A 15954-nucleotide genomic window follows, 5' to 3' on the forward strand; every position below is an offset into this window, starting at 1 on the left:
TTAATTATTAATTAAACAATTGAGATACATGGTTTTCATTACTTTAATCGGTTTAGTTTTTAAATATTTTAATTGATTTTTGATGACTTATTTATATCTTATTATATATGATCTCAATCCGATTACACATTTAAAACGGCGAGAAATTTAAAACATCAGATAAAATATATTTAATTTTAGCAGAGTTATCGAAACAATTACTGTCCGTAATTATTTCGATAAGAATTATAACGACATATTAATTTTTATTAATTATAATTTTTATTCTTGATATAAACGTTGTTGGAAAGCTTTATATCAGAAATGGCGGATAATAATTCATTTAATCCGAATTCATGTTTCCACATTACTATGCAGGAAAGCGCGCATAAATCTCGGATTATTCGTGAAATTCAAACTCGCGCGATTTCTCACTCTCAAAACTATCATCGAAAGCAAGTGTCATTATGGGTGTGAATTCAAAGAGCTATATAACCTTTATATCTTTGATATGAATTTCTTGTACATATGTGCATGCACTCTCATGTAATATACGTTCATCTGATTGCGTACGTGCGTACGATGCATTTGTGTCGCGAGTCACACATTGTGAGAAGCCGAAAAAGTCCCGTGAGCTATCGATAATTTAACCAATTTATAGCCAAGAAAGTTCTAAAACGAAACTCTTCAGTCTTTTATACTTTCGAAAAGAACAGATGAGCGAGTTTCCATACGTTAAAATCGAGAAGCAATTAAACTCTACGCTGACTCACATTGACGCATTGTCACAAGCCGGAATATCGTACATATTGCATAGAAAAGTGGCTATAAAAACTCTGAGATATATATTTCAAAAAATTGAATTCAACATGAGCGACCATTTAACACATATATTTTTCAGTTTTAAAAGTTAAAAACGAAGCGAGAACGAATGCAATGTTTTACGTTCGTAAGAAAATTTATTGGAAGTTTAAATTATGCTTTATGCAATACGAATACATATACAATCGTCGCATTTGTATTCATGTACGCAGCATCACGATATCTTATCAATACTACGCAACATATGAATTTGTTAAACTAGAGGATATTTTATTTTTTAAATGATATATAATTCGAGAGAACCATAAATATAAAGGTTTATTAATAATATCTTCAAACTTTCTTAATCTGAGTTACATTAAAATGTAATATGCTAAAACTTAATATATTTGATGTGAAAATATACGATCGCTTACATTTTCCGATTAATACGCGTTTTATGAGAAACATACGTTCTTGCACTTTCCAGGGATTTTATTAATTAACCTAAATCCGTTCCGAAAGGGATTACTGTGCCTTAATAGGAATACGGAAGAAGATCTAGAGGCCCAATGGGATTTCTACGAACTTATAATAATTCCTCCCGCGCTGAGTTTACAAAACATAGAGCAGATACAATTAAAGTTGATAAGTTACACAGATTTCATCCGAACAATAGAATGTTGCAAATCATATTTTGTTACATTTATTTAGCTAAAGAATTTATTGTATTTTAACTGTTGTTTATAGAAATATAAAATTACAATATTTATTTTTAAGACCAACTAACTCATCTCGTATATATCACAAATTAGATTAATTTATAATGCATTAATGATTTTTAAGTAATACAGCAGGCGATAATACTAAAGTAGTAGAACAGATAAAGACTTGGCAATTTTTTCGAAATGGTATGTCACTGCCTAGAAATTAATTATAAATGTTTCTATAAAAAATTCAATTCGAAAACACAGTTGAAAATTTAATTTCTGTTGCTTTAAAAAGTGTTTTTAACGAGGTCACGAGAACCTGAATTTACCTCTGGGAAAATTACGAGGGAATAGTTTGTCTATTAACGCACGCAACCGCACTGCTAATAAATTATTGATTGTGCAACATTATCAAAGCTGCCACTATATTGTTCCTACGACGAAATTAATGAGTAATATTGCGGCATTTGTAGCGATTCTCTTTACAGTTAAAGGAAACTTGAAAAGTTCAACTTGGAAAGTTTGGAACACAATTTATTTCAGCAGAAATATAAATAAAATTAACTCTTTTAAATCCATGTTCTTATTTAGAGAAAAAAACTTTTATAGAGATCTGCAAAATCTTCTTATCTTTTGCTTTATAGATTGCTGCAATTATGAAAAAAAAATTATTATTTTTTGGCTATCAAAAAGAAAAAAAACTATACGTATGTGAAGCCAGAAATCAAATATGTTTCGAAATATGAGTTACAATCGTAACAAGTGCAACGTTATCGGATTAATTTTTATAAAAGAGAAGTGTAAAAGAAAAACGTGTGGAAAAATGCAATGAATTTAATTTCTCAAAGATACTCTTTTTTCGCTACCAATCCTCTGTAAAATTTTGACGATCCTCGAAAACCGTTAGCATGAATAATATATACATGAATAATTATATACACGTACTCTTACATGTCAAGATATCGCTTAATGCGAAAAAATCAGCATACTGCTGAATCACATTGTCCTTCATGGAGAAAGTGGCGGTAAAAGTTTTTCTCTAGAATATAAAATCACCGACCATTAGTTTCGAAGACAGCGATATTTTCCAGTGTAATAGCATTCTGTTTGGAAAATTTTAATGCAAAATATATTATTTTAAAAATTAAATAATGGAAACTTCATACATTTCATTATAATATCAATATTAATAGAAAGAGATTTAAATGTCGAGATATTTCATCCGTGTCGAGAAAATATTTCTCGAAAAATTTAAAACCCATCGTTGTAATAATGAATGTCAGCGGAATTTCCACGCTCCTCGCTAAGCGAACGAATTTTCGTTGAAATTCCGTTACAATCGATTCGCGACTTCGATAGAGGCATGAAGAGCACACGCATGAGTGCACACGCATACACATATCGAAATACCTGTTTGATTCTGTCTTCCAAGGACGTATAGATTGTGCGCGATCAAATTTAGGCGCGACATCAAATTTATCTCGCATTTTGGAATTCCTGCATAAACCACGAGCGATAGAACGCATCGCGTAATCTTGCATATCAGAGGAAAAATTGAAGAAAAATTTATTCCAATATATACACCAACTCCGGCATTGATTCCGGTTGTCGAATAGAAAAATATATTCGCAAATTTATATCGCTGCGAATCTTTTTGAAGATTAACGCGTATTTCAATGAATCTTCCTCGCTTTTGCAACGTCAAAGGCGTATCTACATCATCGCGTATTGCCATTATTTAAATGTATGCCACGTTACTTTCTATCTCACCGAATCCATCGCGCGAGTTAGATAACAAAGAAGCATCAAAATTTATTTTTCTCCGAACTGCATGTTTTGCTTTGAGAAAATATCTGCGACGCTTTTCGCACCATCGCTTGATCATCAACATTAATAATATCCGAGAACAGGTCTCGCTGAGATTCATTCTCGTTACGATATAAAGCACAACGGACGCGCATCTTGAAACCGGAATTACCGTTTACGCTGATAATGCACGATGTCATCCTCACATTAGAGTATATTTACAATACAGTTTTAAAGAATTGAGGGTTCTCGTTTGATTTTCTTTATCAATTTCTTGATACTTGTTATCTTAAAATAAATTGAATTATTTGCATTTCAATTTGTAAATGTATTTGAAGTATGAAAATGATAATTAAAAAGAATTAAGAGAAATATTTTATTTCGCTTCGATTATTAATATTGATTTAAGTTATACGAATCGAATTAATCCGAAATTGAATTATTGACATACTGGACTGTGTTTTTTGGCTCGATTACATTTAAATGAAAGATCATGCGCACAAAGGAAATCGTTATCTCGCGCGCTTTAGTCGGGACTTCGTAGCCACGAGGGCAACTTTCCCTGTACCATTTCTGCGGAGAAGCGTAGAGGAACTTTGATTAATTGCCGGAGGTTGTTGTATGACCTACCCGCCGCGACGAGATTCATCCGAAGAACGTTCATTATACCTAACGCGCACCCTTAAAATCCCTCGGCGCATCGACAAATGGAAAATCTTCCCTCGCGAGCTACGCAAAGTCATTCATACGCGAAATAATTAGAATTTTTTGCCAGTCGCAGATCAATTTCAAATTGATTGAAACTGTATCTGGTAGAACATCATATTTTGTGATACTTTTGTATTCAGATCACAAATCTGAAATGAAATTGCTTCAATTCGTAGTCAGAGAAGCTAATAATTCAACAAAAAAACAAACTAATTGAAACTTGAAAGAGCAATTTTGTATTCCTCGAGTAAAATTGCAAGAATCAATTTTATTTCTTCTCTTGTTGTGGTGATAGCGGAGGTAGAAATTGTTGCGACTAACGGAGTTGAGCGTTTATTATATCTAACAACGTTATTCAGAAAAACGAAAAGGAGTCATCAAATGCAGCCTCAACTCGCATTAATTTCAAGAGTTGAAATTAGAGAGAACGGTACACCTACGCTGAAGGATACCAACTTGAGTGATGGAGCTTTTTCTTTAGATTTCATCACGAATGATTTAATTAACAAAACATCGGCGTTTGGGAAAACGATAATTACAGACGACTAGAGTTTGGCGAAAGCGAAAACAGGCTGAATTGTGAATACTCATTAGCTACCGGATGGTAACAATGATATACTTCAAAGGTGTAGTATAGAACTCAAGTATTACGGAGCTCCAAAGCTTCCTTCTAAAAGGGGTAGAAATTGTGCGAGTAATGGTACGCGAACAATCTATGTTCTTACACTATTTCTTTGGAGCTCACCCTTTCTTCGTCGTTGTACTTTAAATATATTTAAAAATACCGATGATGCAAGCGCTTATGGTAACCATAGCGATAAAAGCGAAACAATTTTTATGAAACTTTACGTTTCTTTAAAATTGTTATTATAAATATCTAAAAATTTGTTGGAATTATCTTAAACTGCGATTAATTAAATATTTTATTTAATCCATAGTTTTTATAAGCAACAGTAAATTATTGTACAGTAGAAAAGTGCACAAATTTGAATAATTGTATTAAGAAACAAAATTTATTTTTTAATAATTTTAGGAAATAAGGAAAAATATATGATAGGGATAAGAGAGATAAAATAAAAAATGTTCATGTAACACAGAGATAGAGATACGAGACTTCTAATGTCGTCGAGATATATGCAAAAACTTTTTTTCAATCACGTAGGAAAAAATCCGGAGTGCACATCGCTGGCATTCTGGAGAAACGATGTGAAATCGAGAAAAGCTAGCGGCGTGGAATTCAATCAAAAGAAGCCCGGGCGCGAAAATTCGTTTTGAGCGTAGCGAGATTTTTCTTCAATTTAAAGAATCGAGAACAATTACACGCGTGGCCGTTACGTTTCGGATTTTTTGTACTGTGTCTTATTCGCTTACTGCGGTCCATCTCGTTTCGTCTACCTCTACTTCCATTATCTGCCAGTGGAAAATCCCCTTTCTGCGGAATCCTTGTGGATTCTCTCTTATATTTCGCCTTGTAGGCAGCCGACGGATATCAAAAGAATCCGTTTTAACATCAAAGATGGATATACTTTGGTGGATATCAATTCCATCAATATATAATCTCGATCATTCCGAAATCGTTTTTACAGACGAAGAGATTTTATTACTATTGTCATTATTGTTGTTATTAATTTTTATTTATTCAACATTCCCAAATATTTTTAACACTTTCTTTCTCTTTCAAATATATTTAATTATATTGCACATTATTTTATTAATAACGTCATTATAATTAAAAAAGTGTCTATTATTTTAGCATTCAAGTTTTTCTGAAAGTTATTTTATTGATAAATTCATATATTATATCTTGTGCATTACTCGTTATATATTGCTCTTTTGTAGTTTTAATAATTAATTTTATTTATAATATACAAACTAATAAATAAATTAATACATAAACCACAGTATATGTTTAATTCCTTAATGTTAACATTTAACATTGTTAAGTTAAAGTTAATAATAATATTACAATTATTACAACAATAATGAAATATATGTAAGTTTTAAACGACATAAATATTGTACGACCTGTGTGAAATATTTTTTCAATATTGATTATTTGATACATTCAGCTAAATTGTTTAATTGTTCACTATAAATATTGTGTCATCTAAAAAATAATGTGATCTCTGTTAATAATTGTAGTACTGAATTTGTCTTATTATGCAAATAATAATTATATTAAATATATTAAATAATAATTTAATTATTTGTAACTTTAGAGGAAAATCTTTATAAAAATGATATATTATGTACACTATATGCTTGCATATGTATTTTATATTAAATATCTCAAAGAAATACGTTTGCGTTTAGTTAGTATTGTGTATTATGTTAGTACTATGCGATATATAATTATATATATATATATATATATATATATATATAGTTACAATATTTTAGATCTTGAAAATGTAGTGTGCGCACACAATACAATTGCTGGCTCTGCGAAAGAAAACAAATTGGCGGAAGAATGCAACGTAAAAATGCATCCGATATTCAATTGTGAGAACGCAGCAAGATTTCTTTCATTTTCGTTTAGGGTAGAAATGCAAAAGAGCATTTTATAATAATTTACAGCAATTTTTATGATATTTAGAATAAAATTCATATATAATCTAGAACATATTGTATATATAATGATATATATATGTATATATAATTTAATATATAATTATTTAATTTAATTTAATTTAATATATAATTTAAAAATATAGATCATCATTATGAGAATTATACTATTTAGAGTGAAATTTATTTAGAGTGAAATTTATTTAGAGTGAAATTTATTTAGAGAGAAATATCAAAATTAATATAATCTAGAATATAAAAGAAATTGTCAGAATATATCATTATATTATTTGAAATTAAATGTATACAGAAATCTAAAAAATATTTTACAACGCGACTCACTGTCTTACTTATATCTCAATTAATATAAATAATACACATCAGAAAAAATGAATTGAAATGATATTTTGCATATAATAGGACAGAATTGCACAATTTCATAAGAAACGCAATTTCTTTTCACTGGTATTATTTTACATAATCCTAGTATTATATGTTATTTTTTTCAAGCTCCATTTCGATGAGATGTCTTAAACCAGCGACTTATCTAAAGTACTGGTTATTTTCTTTGTCGCAGGGAAAAGAGGAAAAGAGAGAGCGAAAATGGGGGGAAGAGAAACGAAAGCAAATTTTCATTCTAGTCTCGCGCCTAACCGTCTTTCATCCTAGATTTAAAAGCATGCGTTTTCACACGCATATACGGACTGAATAAAAAAGTCTATAATCCGGTGCGGTAACAGCTGTCACCTATGAAGAATATTTTAGGTTTCTTCAGGGATTTCACCAGAGAGCTCGCGTCTGTGTGTTTATTACATGAGAATCTCTTTCACGTTAAATTCTCGTTAAGTTGTAAATCGATCATGACTGACATAATTTCGCAGATTTGAATCTCATCAGAGTTTTTCTATGAAATTTTATATTGATCGTGTAACATTAAAATCGTATCGCTCTGCGTAAAGATATTCTACGTTTTGTATTTCCATAAGTTTTTTGCATATGGAGTTTTATATATATGGTAATATAATATTATTAAATAAGATATTTCGTTCGTGGAAATCGTATGATCGTATGCCGAAACTTTTGTCGGACAAAAAACTGTGTATCGTCTTGAAAATGTTCATGCAAATTCTACTTTAATTCACTATAAATCGCGAACGATTGACGCAATATCCTCGATTTCAATCTTATCGCGCGATAGAATAACCATTTCTTTGATCACATCGTTTTACGAGCGATTGTATCGAGAAATTTTATATCAAATTCAAGTAGAGCCGTCATAAAATGTTGTCGACTATAAATTGCAGTTTTATATATGTATATAGATATTCGTGCAAATATCTTCTCAAGCACACATATTGAAATCACCATGTTAAAAATGTTTTTTTTTTTTTAGCAAACTAATAAATATTCATTATTGATATGATTCTATATAATATACAGTTTTTATAACGCACTAAAAAATTCTTGTTTGTAAAACTAATAAATATTCATATAATATATTACGTATTTTGATAAGATGTTAAAAGCATTTTTATGATTTATGAAATCACGGCGAAATCACTCGAGAAGGGAACAAAAGTAGCATACAAATGCGAGTTTAGCGTAGAATCTTCTTCGGTATTCTTTTGTATAGTATGTTGGCATGGGACGAGAAATTTGTGGGAGTTGTTGCCTATGTCTCGTTTGCCTTTCGCGAATGAACTGAGAACACTGAATAAGGAAGCCTACAAATAAACAAAACGAGAGCCTGATAAAAAGCCGGAGGCTTTTTCCGCGCAGTTTATGAAAAAGATCGAAATGAATAACGAAGATTGCGTGGGTATTCGCCCACGTAGCGCGATACTCTCGATGAACGAAGATTGCCTCCATATTTCAACTCGGAATATACATATATATACCGGTACATAACAGTCCCGATAAACAGTTCGCAGCAAAAGTCCGGATGGAAAAGCATCAGATGCGACAATTGGCATCGGCGTCGACAAGATATAGTCTCCCGATTTTTTCAAGCAGACGGTACACTATCTGCGCGATAATGGACGGAGGAAGGCGCATATTGGAACACAACAAGGAATGAGACAATGACACGAAATGCAGCCAAGCGATGAGAGCGATGAGAATCACCAGACAAAAATAGAACCGGTGTCCTTTTGTACATCATCGGCGGATTCAAGGATGTGCGGAGCAACAATGGTTATTTGTGTCGGTTACATTGATGTTTTAGGCTTCCACCGTTCTTTTCTCTAGAAATATTTTATATCTATTGATCTTTAAACATCGAACAAGGCTGCGCAGAATAAAATACTATGTCATGAGTTTCGAATGCATGAAGAAATGGAAGTAAAGAGAACAAAAACTATACTATGATAAGAAGAAGAGATTGTATGTATATATTTATACTAATCTCCTACGAACATTTCCCATAGCATCTATCATGGATGTTGGCACACATTGATCGATGGATTTAAAATCACATCGTTATCATTCTCTCTATTCGATTTTCCCGTCTTATTGATGTTTGGGATATGACTATAAAACAATTTTGTTCCAAGAAATTGTCTCATAAAATATGATTTAGAGAAAACTAAAGGGATAGAGAAAGTGATAGAGATGAAAAGGTCTCTGAACGATTGAACCATTTGGAGTTCTACTAAATTTCATCTCAACGTCCATCATTGACATTAATTAAAATGTAGAAAGCTACTAAATTATTCTTTTACATTTAATTTCATTGCATTTTATCTTTTTTATTTTTTTGCTCTTTTGCATTGGCCATATATTAGAATAATTATAAGTATTGGAATACTCTTTTTCTTTCAGATTCCAGTAAATTTAAATTAATTATAATAATGTAATTTTTTATCTCTCTATTTTTTGCTTTTACATAAATAATTAAATAATTAACTTTTATATTATATAAAAAAAAACTGCTTGAAGAAATTTAAACTGCACTTATATAATTCATAATTAAATTATTACCACAGTTTTACGTAATTTCGTAACAAACGGAAAGAGAAGAAACATAGTAGAATATACGCGGCGTGTTTCGATCGATTTGACGGTCATCCAGCGGATGATTGCATTATTCCAATTGTTTCTTCCACAATGTCTAACCGCGGAACAGATTCCACCTGACCAACGGTTTATCGGTCGGCCTTGGCTTATGACGGATGAATCCATATATGTACTACGGTATCAGCAATTTTTATGCCGTGTATAAAAGCGATGGAAATGGACGAGATGAACGTCGCAGATGAAGAGCACCCGAAGAAAGAGATATCAACAGCAACCTCTGGCGCACCTGCTAGGTCAGCGCATCGATCTCCGGAAATTCACGGCCCATTCTCACCCCCTCGTCCCGAGACCTTATTCTTCGTCGTGTCTTCTCCCGCCACTTCCATGTATCATTGTCTTGCACGTCCGGCCCCTCGACAAGAATACGCGGCACAAAACGCCTTGTCCCACTATTGTCTCGGTTACACCCCATTCATGAAGCAGTTCGAAGCCTCTGGTCGATAGAGAACTTAGACATATGCTGCACTATCATGGCCACTCGCACGTACATGTGCACGCACATTGATATCGTACTAAACTATTGGTGGACGGAGTGGATTGTATTTTCAGTATGTCGATACATCGATGATCTTGAAGGACCAGGCAACGCGGACGTTTATTGTCTGACATTTCTAAAGAGCTTATTCGATGCGGATGCAGGAGGATAAAGGCATTCTCCTGAGACTTTCGTTCGTGTAAAATAAGAGGGAAACGTGCCGAAAAGTGCACATGGATGTACGTTTCTTTTTTTTTTTAAAAACGTGATACTTTATGGAGATCACAGTCACTTGGCGAGAAAAGCTATCAGATGTTACTTAAAAATCTGCATGAAATATTGGCACTAATATCTTTTCATGAAATCTGCGTTTTACGATGAATCTACGATACAAATATTATGTCAGTATCCGGATCCGGAAACATACATGTCATAGACGCGTATCGTAAAATGTAGAATTTTATGAAGACTCGAGGCTACGAGTTTTTTTCTCAAACATTATTCCTACAAAAAATAACACATAAAGTAGAGCAGAATATAAAGATGGTCTTGAATCTTTTACAGAGAGTAATTCATATTTCTTTTTTATTTTTGTTACATTATTGTGGGAGTAACTTAATTTAATGAAATAAAAACATCGATAATGAGAATTATATCAGTTAATGAAAATTAAATTAATTAATAAATATAAAGTTTTATAGAAATAATTTTTCTTGGCGCAGAGGTAATTCTCGTAAAAAAATATGTTAAATTTTACTCTCTCTCTTTTTGTTTTTGTACAAAAAAATAAATATCTCTATCAGTATATTTATTAAAAAGGATAGGTTTTTAAAAAATTATAAGATTAACAAATAATCAAAAATATATACTAAACTAGTCAAGTTATGAATTTATATAAATGCTCAAGCGCTCAAGCGATGTGTCATTTCAGTGGTAATAAAACCTAGTACCTGATAATGATCATTCATAATTTATTTTAAAGACGTACGTGAAAAATAAAACAGAGATACGATCTCTCATGAGGGCTATCTATCTTCGAACAAGAAAAGATAGTCATTAAACAATGAAAAATGACATTTACTGTTTCGAAATATACAAATACGGATTAAACTTGGGGAAAGTTTATTAAGAAAAAAAATATCGCGGATTAATTACAACGAATATAAATCTCTTCTTTTCTTGTAAGAAACTTTTTTTACTATTTTTTTCAACAGAGATTATACAACTCCCTTGGTGATGACAGCGAAACACAAACTTCTTGCAATCTTGGAAACATTTGTCAAATGTTTGCAAAACTCCGAATCTTAACAGAATATTATTCTCGAATTAAATTTTTATATACAAATATATATAGAGTGAGATATACACTTTTGTTGTTATAATAACTTATACACTGGCGAATTCGTCGCAAGATCATGTATATTCAACGTATGTGCACTCTCAAAATGAGGACCAAAATGAAGAAAATATTTACGAACCACTCGTGAAAAGATAAGTTGAAAATTGTCCAACCAAGTCTCGTACCAGCCAGCAGATCTTTTTAACTTAGTCGCACCAGTGTATGTGAGTCGCGTGGCGACCGCATATATATTTTATGCTAGAATTCGCGCGAACGCTTCAAGAATCCATTTCCATTCGTCATCGTGTCGATACCGGTTTTTCTCTTTTCCCACCATTGATCCCCTCTCTATCTCTCAAGATAATAGTAATTTATCACGAAGGCTCTGTGCCATCCTAGCTGTCAGATTCGCGTGTCGACTATGTTTCTTCCTCTCACAGCGATATTACACGTTTCGCGATTTAAACCGCAATGCTGTCATGACATCTATGAAAAATGTGATATATAGGATTTAATTCACAATCTGTTTTGCTGTTACAGCATATGATTTGTAATAACTAAAACATTCTCAAGTTTTAATTGCAATATATTTTGGAGATCTTAATTTCATATATTAAAATAATAAAAAAGATGAATGTATTATTATGTAAAAATAAAGAAGAAATAATATATAGTTGCAAAAATACTATTATAGATCAAAATTTAAATTGGAATGACAATATATATTGCATTGAATATTCTCAGCCGTCATTAATTACATATTTGTCTTTCGATGAAAACGTATCAGTTTGCATTATTGATTTTGATTTATTAATGTCAAGTTATTGTAGATATCATCTTCATTCATTATAAGGTGAGGAGAGTAAAATTACGTCGTTATGCAAATTACTTATGAGTGAAGGGACATTGCGACATTATATGAGTTGTCCATTATAGAGGCACAATTAACGATATTCATTACGAGTTGACAGTATCTACGTCACTAATTTGATAATTGATGCGAAAACCAGAATATGTGTCAACTGTAGCGTGAAGCACGGCTGACATCTTAATTATCGAAGATAAATTATGATCGATATAAGAGCAAAGTATATAACATCGATAGGAAATGAATAGCAACTCTTATACATTTAATCAAAGCTCGATATTAGGAAAAATAATTTTATATCATTTGTATACAATATATGTATATCAAAATATAAAATTTTTCATCTTACATAAATCTTTAAATATAACGTGGATATAAATATAATGTTATAAAGCGGGAGAGAGAGAAAATAAAAGAGAATCTGCATATATTTATTATTTCGTATAATATTGTAAAATTGCTTTGTAAATTATTGGATTTATGATATTTTTCAGAAAATAAAAAATTTAGAAACATGCTTTCGTGCAATTGTGGAAAATATTATATTTGTATTTATTCATTCTCTCTCTTTCTCTCTCTCAAATGTCGAGTAATACTGACCTTATTTCATACGCAACAGGTTTCGAGCATTGTAATCGTGTTATAATTGTTGATTTTTTATCGCTTAATTCACTTTTCGGATGTATACAAACAAGCGGATTGAGAACTTGATTAATGTCATGGGATGATACCAAACTAGAATTTACGCAAGCTAATTGTCTCTGTAAACAGAGATGTTGCGAAAGTCATGGATATGCATGACACATGACGTTCGTTAAGCCAAGTAGCTACGTCCAGAATGTTGTCAGACATGACGCGCTTCAGGAATGTGCTCCAAAGATGCGACGAATACTTCCTCAGTATGTACTTCATGAAAATAAGTTTTTAATTCGATTCGAAGGGTACTCTGCATTTCTACAGACTTCATTCAATATCGAAATTTCAACGAGATATCTATAATTTTCCTGAACATTGATAGTATTGAATAAAAAGTTATATGTAAAATATTTAGATTCTAATATAATATAATAATATTTTTGAAAAAAATCATTCGAATTCTTGAATAGGAAAGGACTGAGGATTGAGATCCCAATTTTCTCTTCGAGAATGATTGGTCAACATTCGATTTTCGAACGCATCCTCATCGAGACCCAATGAAATCGTAACAAGACGGTGGAAGTAGGTGGATAGTTGGAGGTAGTACTCATGTAAAAGTTGGATCGAGAAGTCCCCGCTTCCTCGTAACTTGCCGTTCCGCATCTCTGTGAGAAAACCCTCGAGTTTTTTCCCGCACTTTCAAGTTTGCCTCGGTCTCCATTCGCGTTGAATAATTGCTCGTTAAGGCGCGCTGAGTTTTTTTTCTCGTTCATCTTGGCGGGCCAACACCGCGTGAAGAACGTGCTACACTCAATGTTTCTTTCCATCTAATAATGCCATTTGTAACCATTCACTTCACTTGGAAGATGCGCAATCTTTGTCGTTTGCATGATATTCAGTTGATATTGGCTCCTCAAGTCATTTTCCTCGACGTCATAACAATTTTGAATCTCATTCCAATGAAGAAGTTTCATAAGTAAAAAATTTACAATATAATCTAAATATTAATGTGATGAATATTTGCGCTAAAATATAATTCACCGTGTTTCTCAATGATAAATTTGATTCTTCAGGAAATATGTTTGTAATAAGTTACTGAAGAGATTATTAGATTATTAGCTGGTCTCACGCGAACTCTCTATCGAAATTTCCACTTTTCTGCTTCTAGTGCGATTCTGGAGTGGCCGTGGACAGGTTCTTTCATGCCTTGTATTCGAGGAGGAAGAAGTATCCCATGCCATTCTTGCTCGGTACCGCTTGTTCCGAGGTCACCGAAACATTAGCCAAGATTGTACCCTATTGGAACGTGATTCAAGTATCGTTTGGCTCGACAGCACCGGCCCTCTCGGATTCCAACGAGTTCCCTCTGTTCCTACGAACCGTTGCACCCGACTCGAGTCACAATCCGGCCAGGATAGCATTGATCAAACACTTTGGATGGAACAGCGTCACGGCTCTCTCGCAAACAGGCGACATGTACTCCTTGGTAAGTAGGTCGTAAGGAATGCCGCGCAAGCAAACCAACTCCCTTTAATTTATCGGAGCAGTTTCGAGTCGAACGGCTTTCTATCACTTTAATAGTCTGCACCGGAAATAACTTGTATCGTGTAATATCGACAGGCGTTACATTATTTTTTCTCGAGATCGTACTCGAAAGTCTTTAAAGTCCATTTCATCCTTCACCTAAAGCGTTTAAAACGTACGTATCGTGTCTAGATAGAACTTGAAATTTTGAAGAAAACATGTTCTCTAGCGCGAATAAAACATGTTCTCAATCTGCAGACTAATTGAGAAATTTCGTATGTCGTACGTAATAACGTTGAAAAAATCGAATGCTTCATAAAGAATGACATTCAGTTAATCACGATTAAAATCCACGGCAAAAATATCCACTTATAGGTCCAGTGTCTACTCTATCGCAGCTTTTACCGTATAAACGTCGAGATCAGATGAAGTGGAATCCGATGGCCGAAATACGGAGGGAACACACGCCAGTAGGCGATAACGCGGTCGCACGTGGGGACATTTTCCGCGCGATATATGTGTCTATCTCTATCTCGCTTTACGTAACCGCGTATTTAATTGCAAGCTACACCACGGAAGTTCGTTTGTGCTCGATGTGACGTGCGGTCTATGTAGTGAAGTTTCCGTTATATCAGCTTTAATTAACTTTCGATTTGTACCCACGCGTAGTTAACCAGAGCGCCGGGCGTTCGCTATCGCGTTTCGGTTAATTCTCGGTCAATTTCCGTCGTTACATTCTAACGGAAGCTACCACACATCATATCCGGCTTTAATGTAGGCTAGACAATATATCATGAATAAAGTCAGATACGTCGTATTATCAGGATTTTGAAATATGAGGGAGGAATTAATAAATTGACGATAAAAAACAATTTATATATATATATATATTGAAAACATATATATGTACAGTCTTTTAATCATCAATTTATCAAATAATCACGAATATTTTTGGATGTTATGTATTTTTGCGACACTTTAACACTGATCTGCTTTCTTTAATAAAAAGAAATTCGATTTTGTAAATTTTTCTAACAAAATATGTACATACAAGTATCTTCTATTTCGAAAATCAGCAACGATAATTAGGAAAATGTTGTGGAAATCGGTGTACTCTTCATTGTATCAGTTTACATCCCCATCTCGTTAAAATTCATATTGTTTCCAAACTAGATTTAAACTACTTTCAAAATAAACAGCTTGTATCCGATGATACGAGAGAACATACGAGTCTACATACAAGTTAGACTACATCATAAGTATTATGTAGCATGCTAATTAAATTGCGTAATACAAACGATGCGCTTTACCGAGAAACGGCCGTATTTGCGAGATAAACGAAACGATGGCCCTTTTCTAGATAAACGAAATAAAATTCGCGTCGCGTCCTCGTGTAACGTACGATGCGTATTTGTAAAGACGACGTGCGAGATTCTCGTTTCGTCTAAATAGGACGAGACAAACA

At 32.8% G+C, this 15954-nt stretch overlaps 2 protein-coding genes across 3 annotated transcripts in view; one reads left to right on the forward strand and one right to left on the reverse strand.

Annotated features, from left to right (window-relative positions):
- Eaat2 (Excitatory amino acid transporter 2) overlaps positions 1–11905 on the reverse strand; it is a 48886-nt gene extending 36981 nt beyond the window's left edge. Inside the window, exon 1 of one of the 2 annotated variants that reach the window (XM_083086213.1) lies at positions 11601–11905. The gene's annotated coding sequence lies outside the window, so the exon portion shown is untranslated. The remainder of the gene's footprint in view (positions 1–11600) is intronic. The other variant, XM_083086215.1, reaches the window with a different exon arrangement.
- Positions 1–15954, forward strand: part of Gaba-b-r3 (gamma-aminobutyric acid type B receptor subunit 3) — a 61704-nt gene that overhangs the window by 14090 nt on the left and 31660 nt on the right. The window contains exon 3 of the mRNA XM_083086177.1: positions 14134–14451. Within this exon, the coding sequence (XP_082942303.1) occupies positions 14134–14451 (318 nt within the window). The remainder of the gene's footprint in view (positions 1–14133; positions 14452–15954) is intronic.

This window comes from Camponotus vicinus, unplaced genomic scaffold, assembly GCF_025532165.1.
Source record: "Camponotus vicinus isolate PSW18456_S1 unplaced genomic scaffold, iyCamVici1.0 SCAF_13, whole genome shotgun sequence".
Classification (NCBI taxonomy): domain Eukaryota; kingdom Metazoa; phylum Arthropoda; class Insecta; order Hymenoptera; family Formicidae; genus Camponotus; species Camponotus vicinus.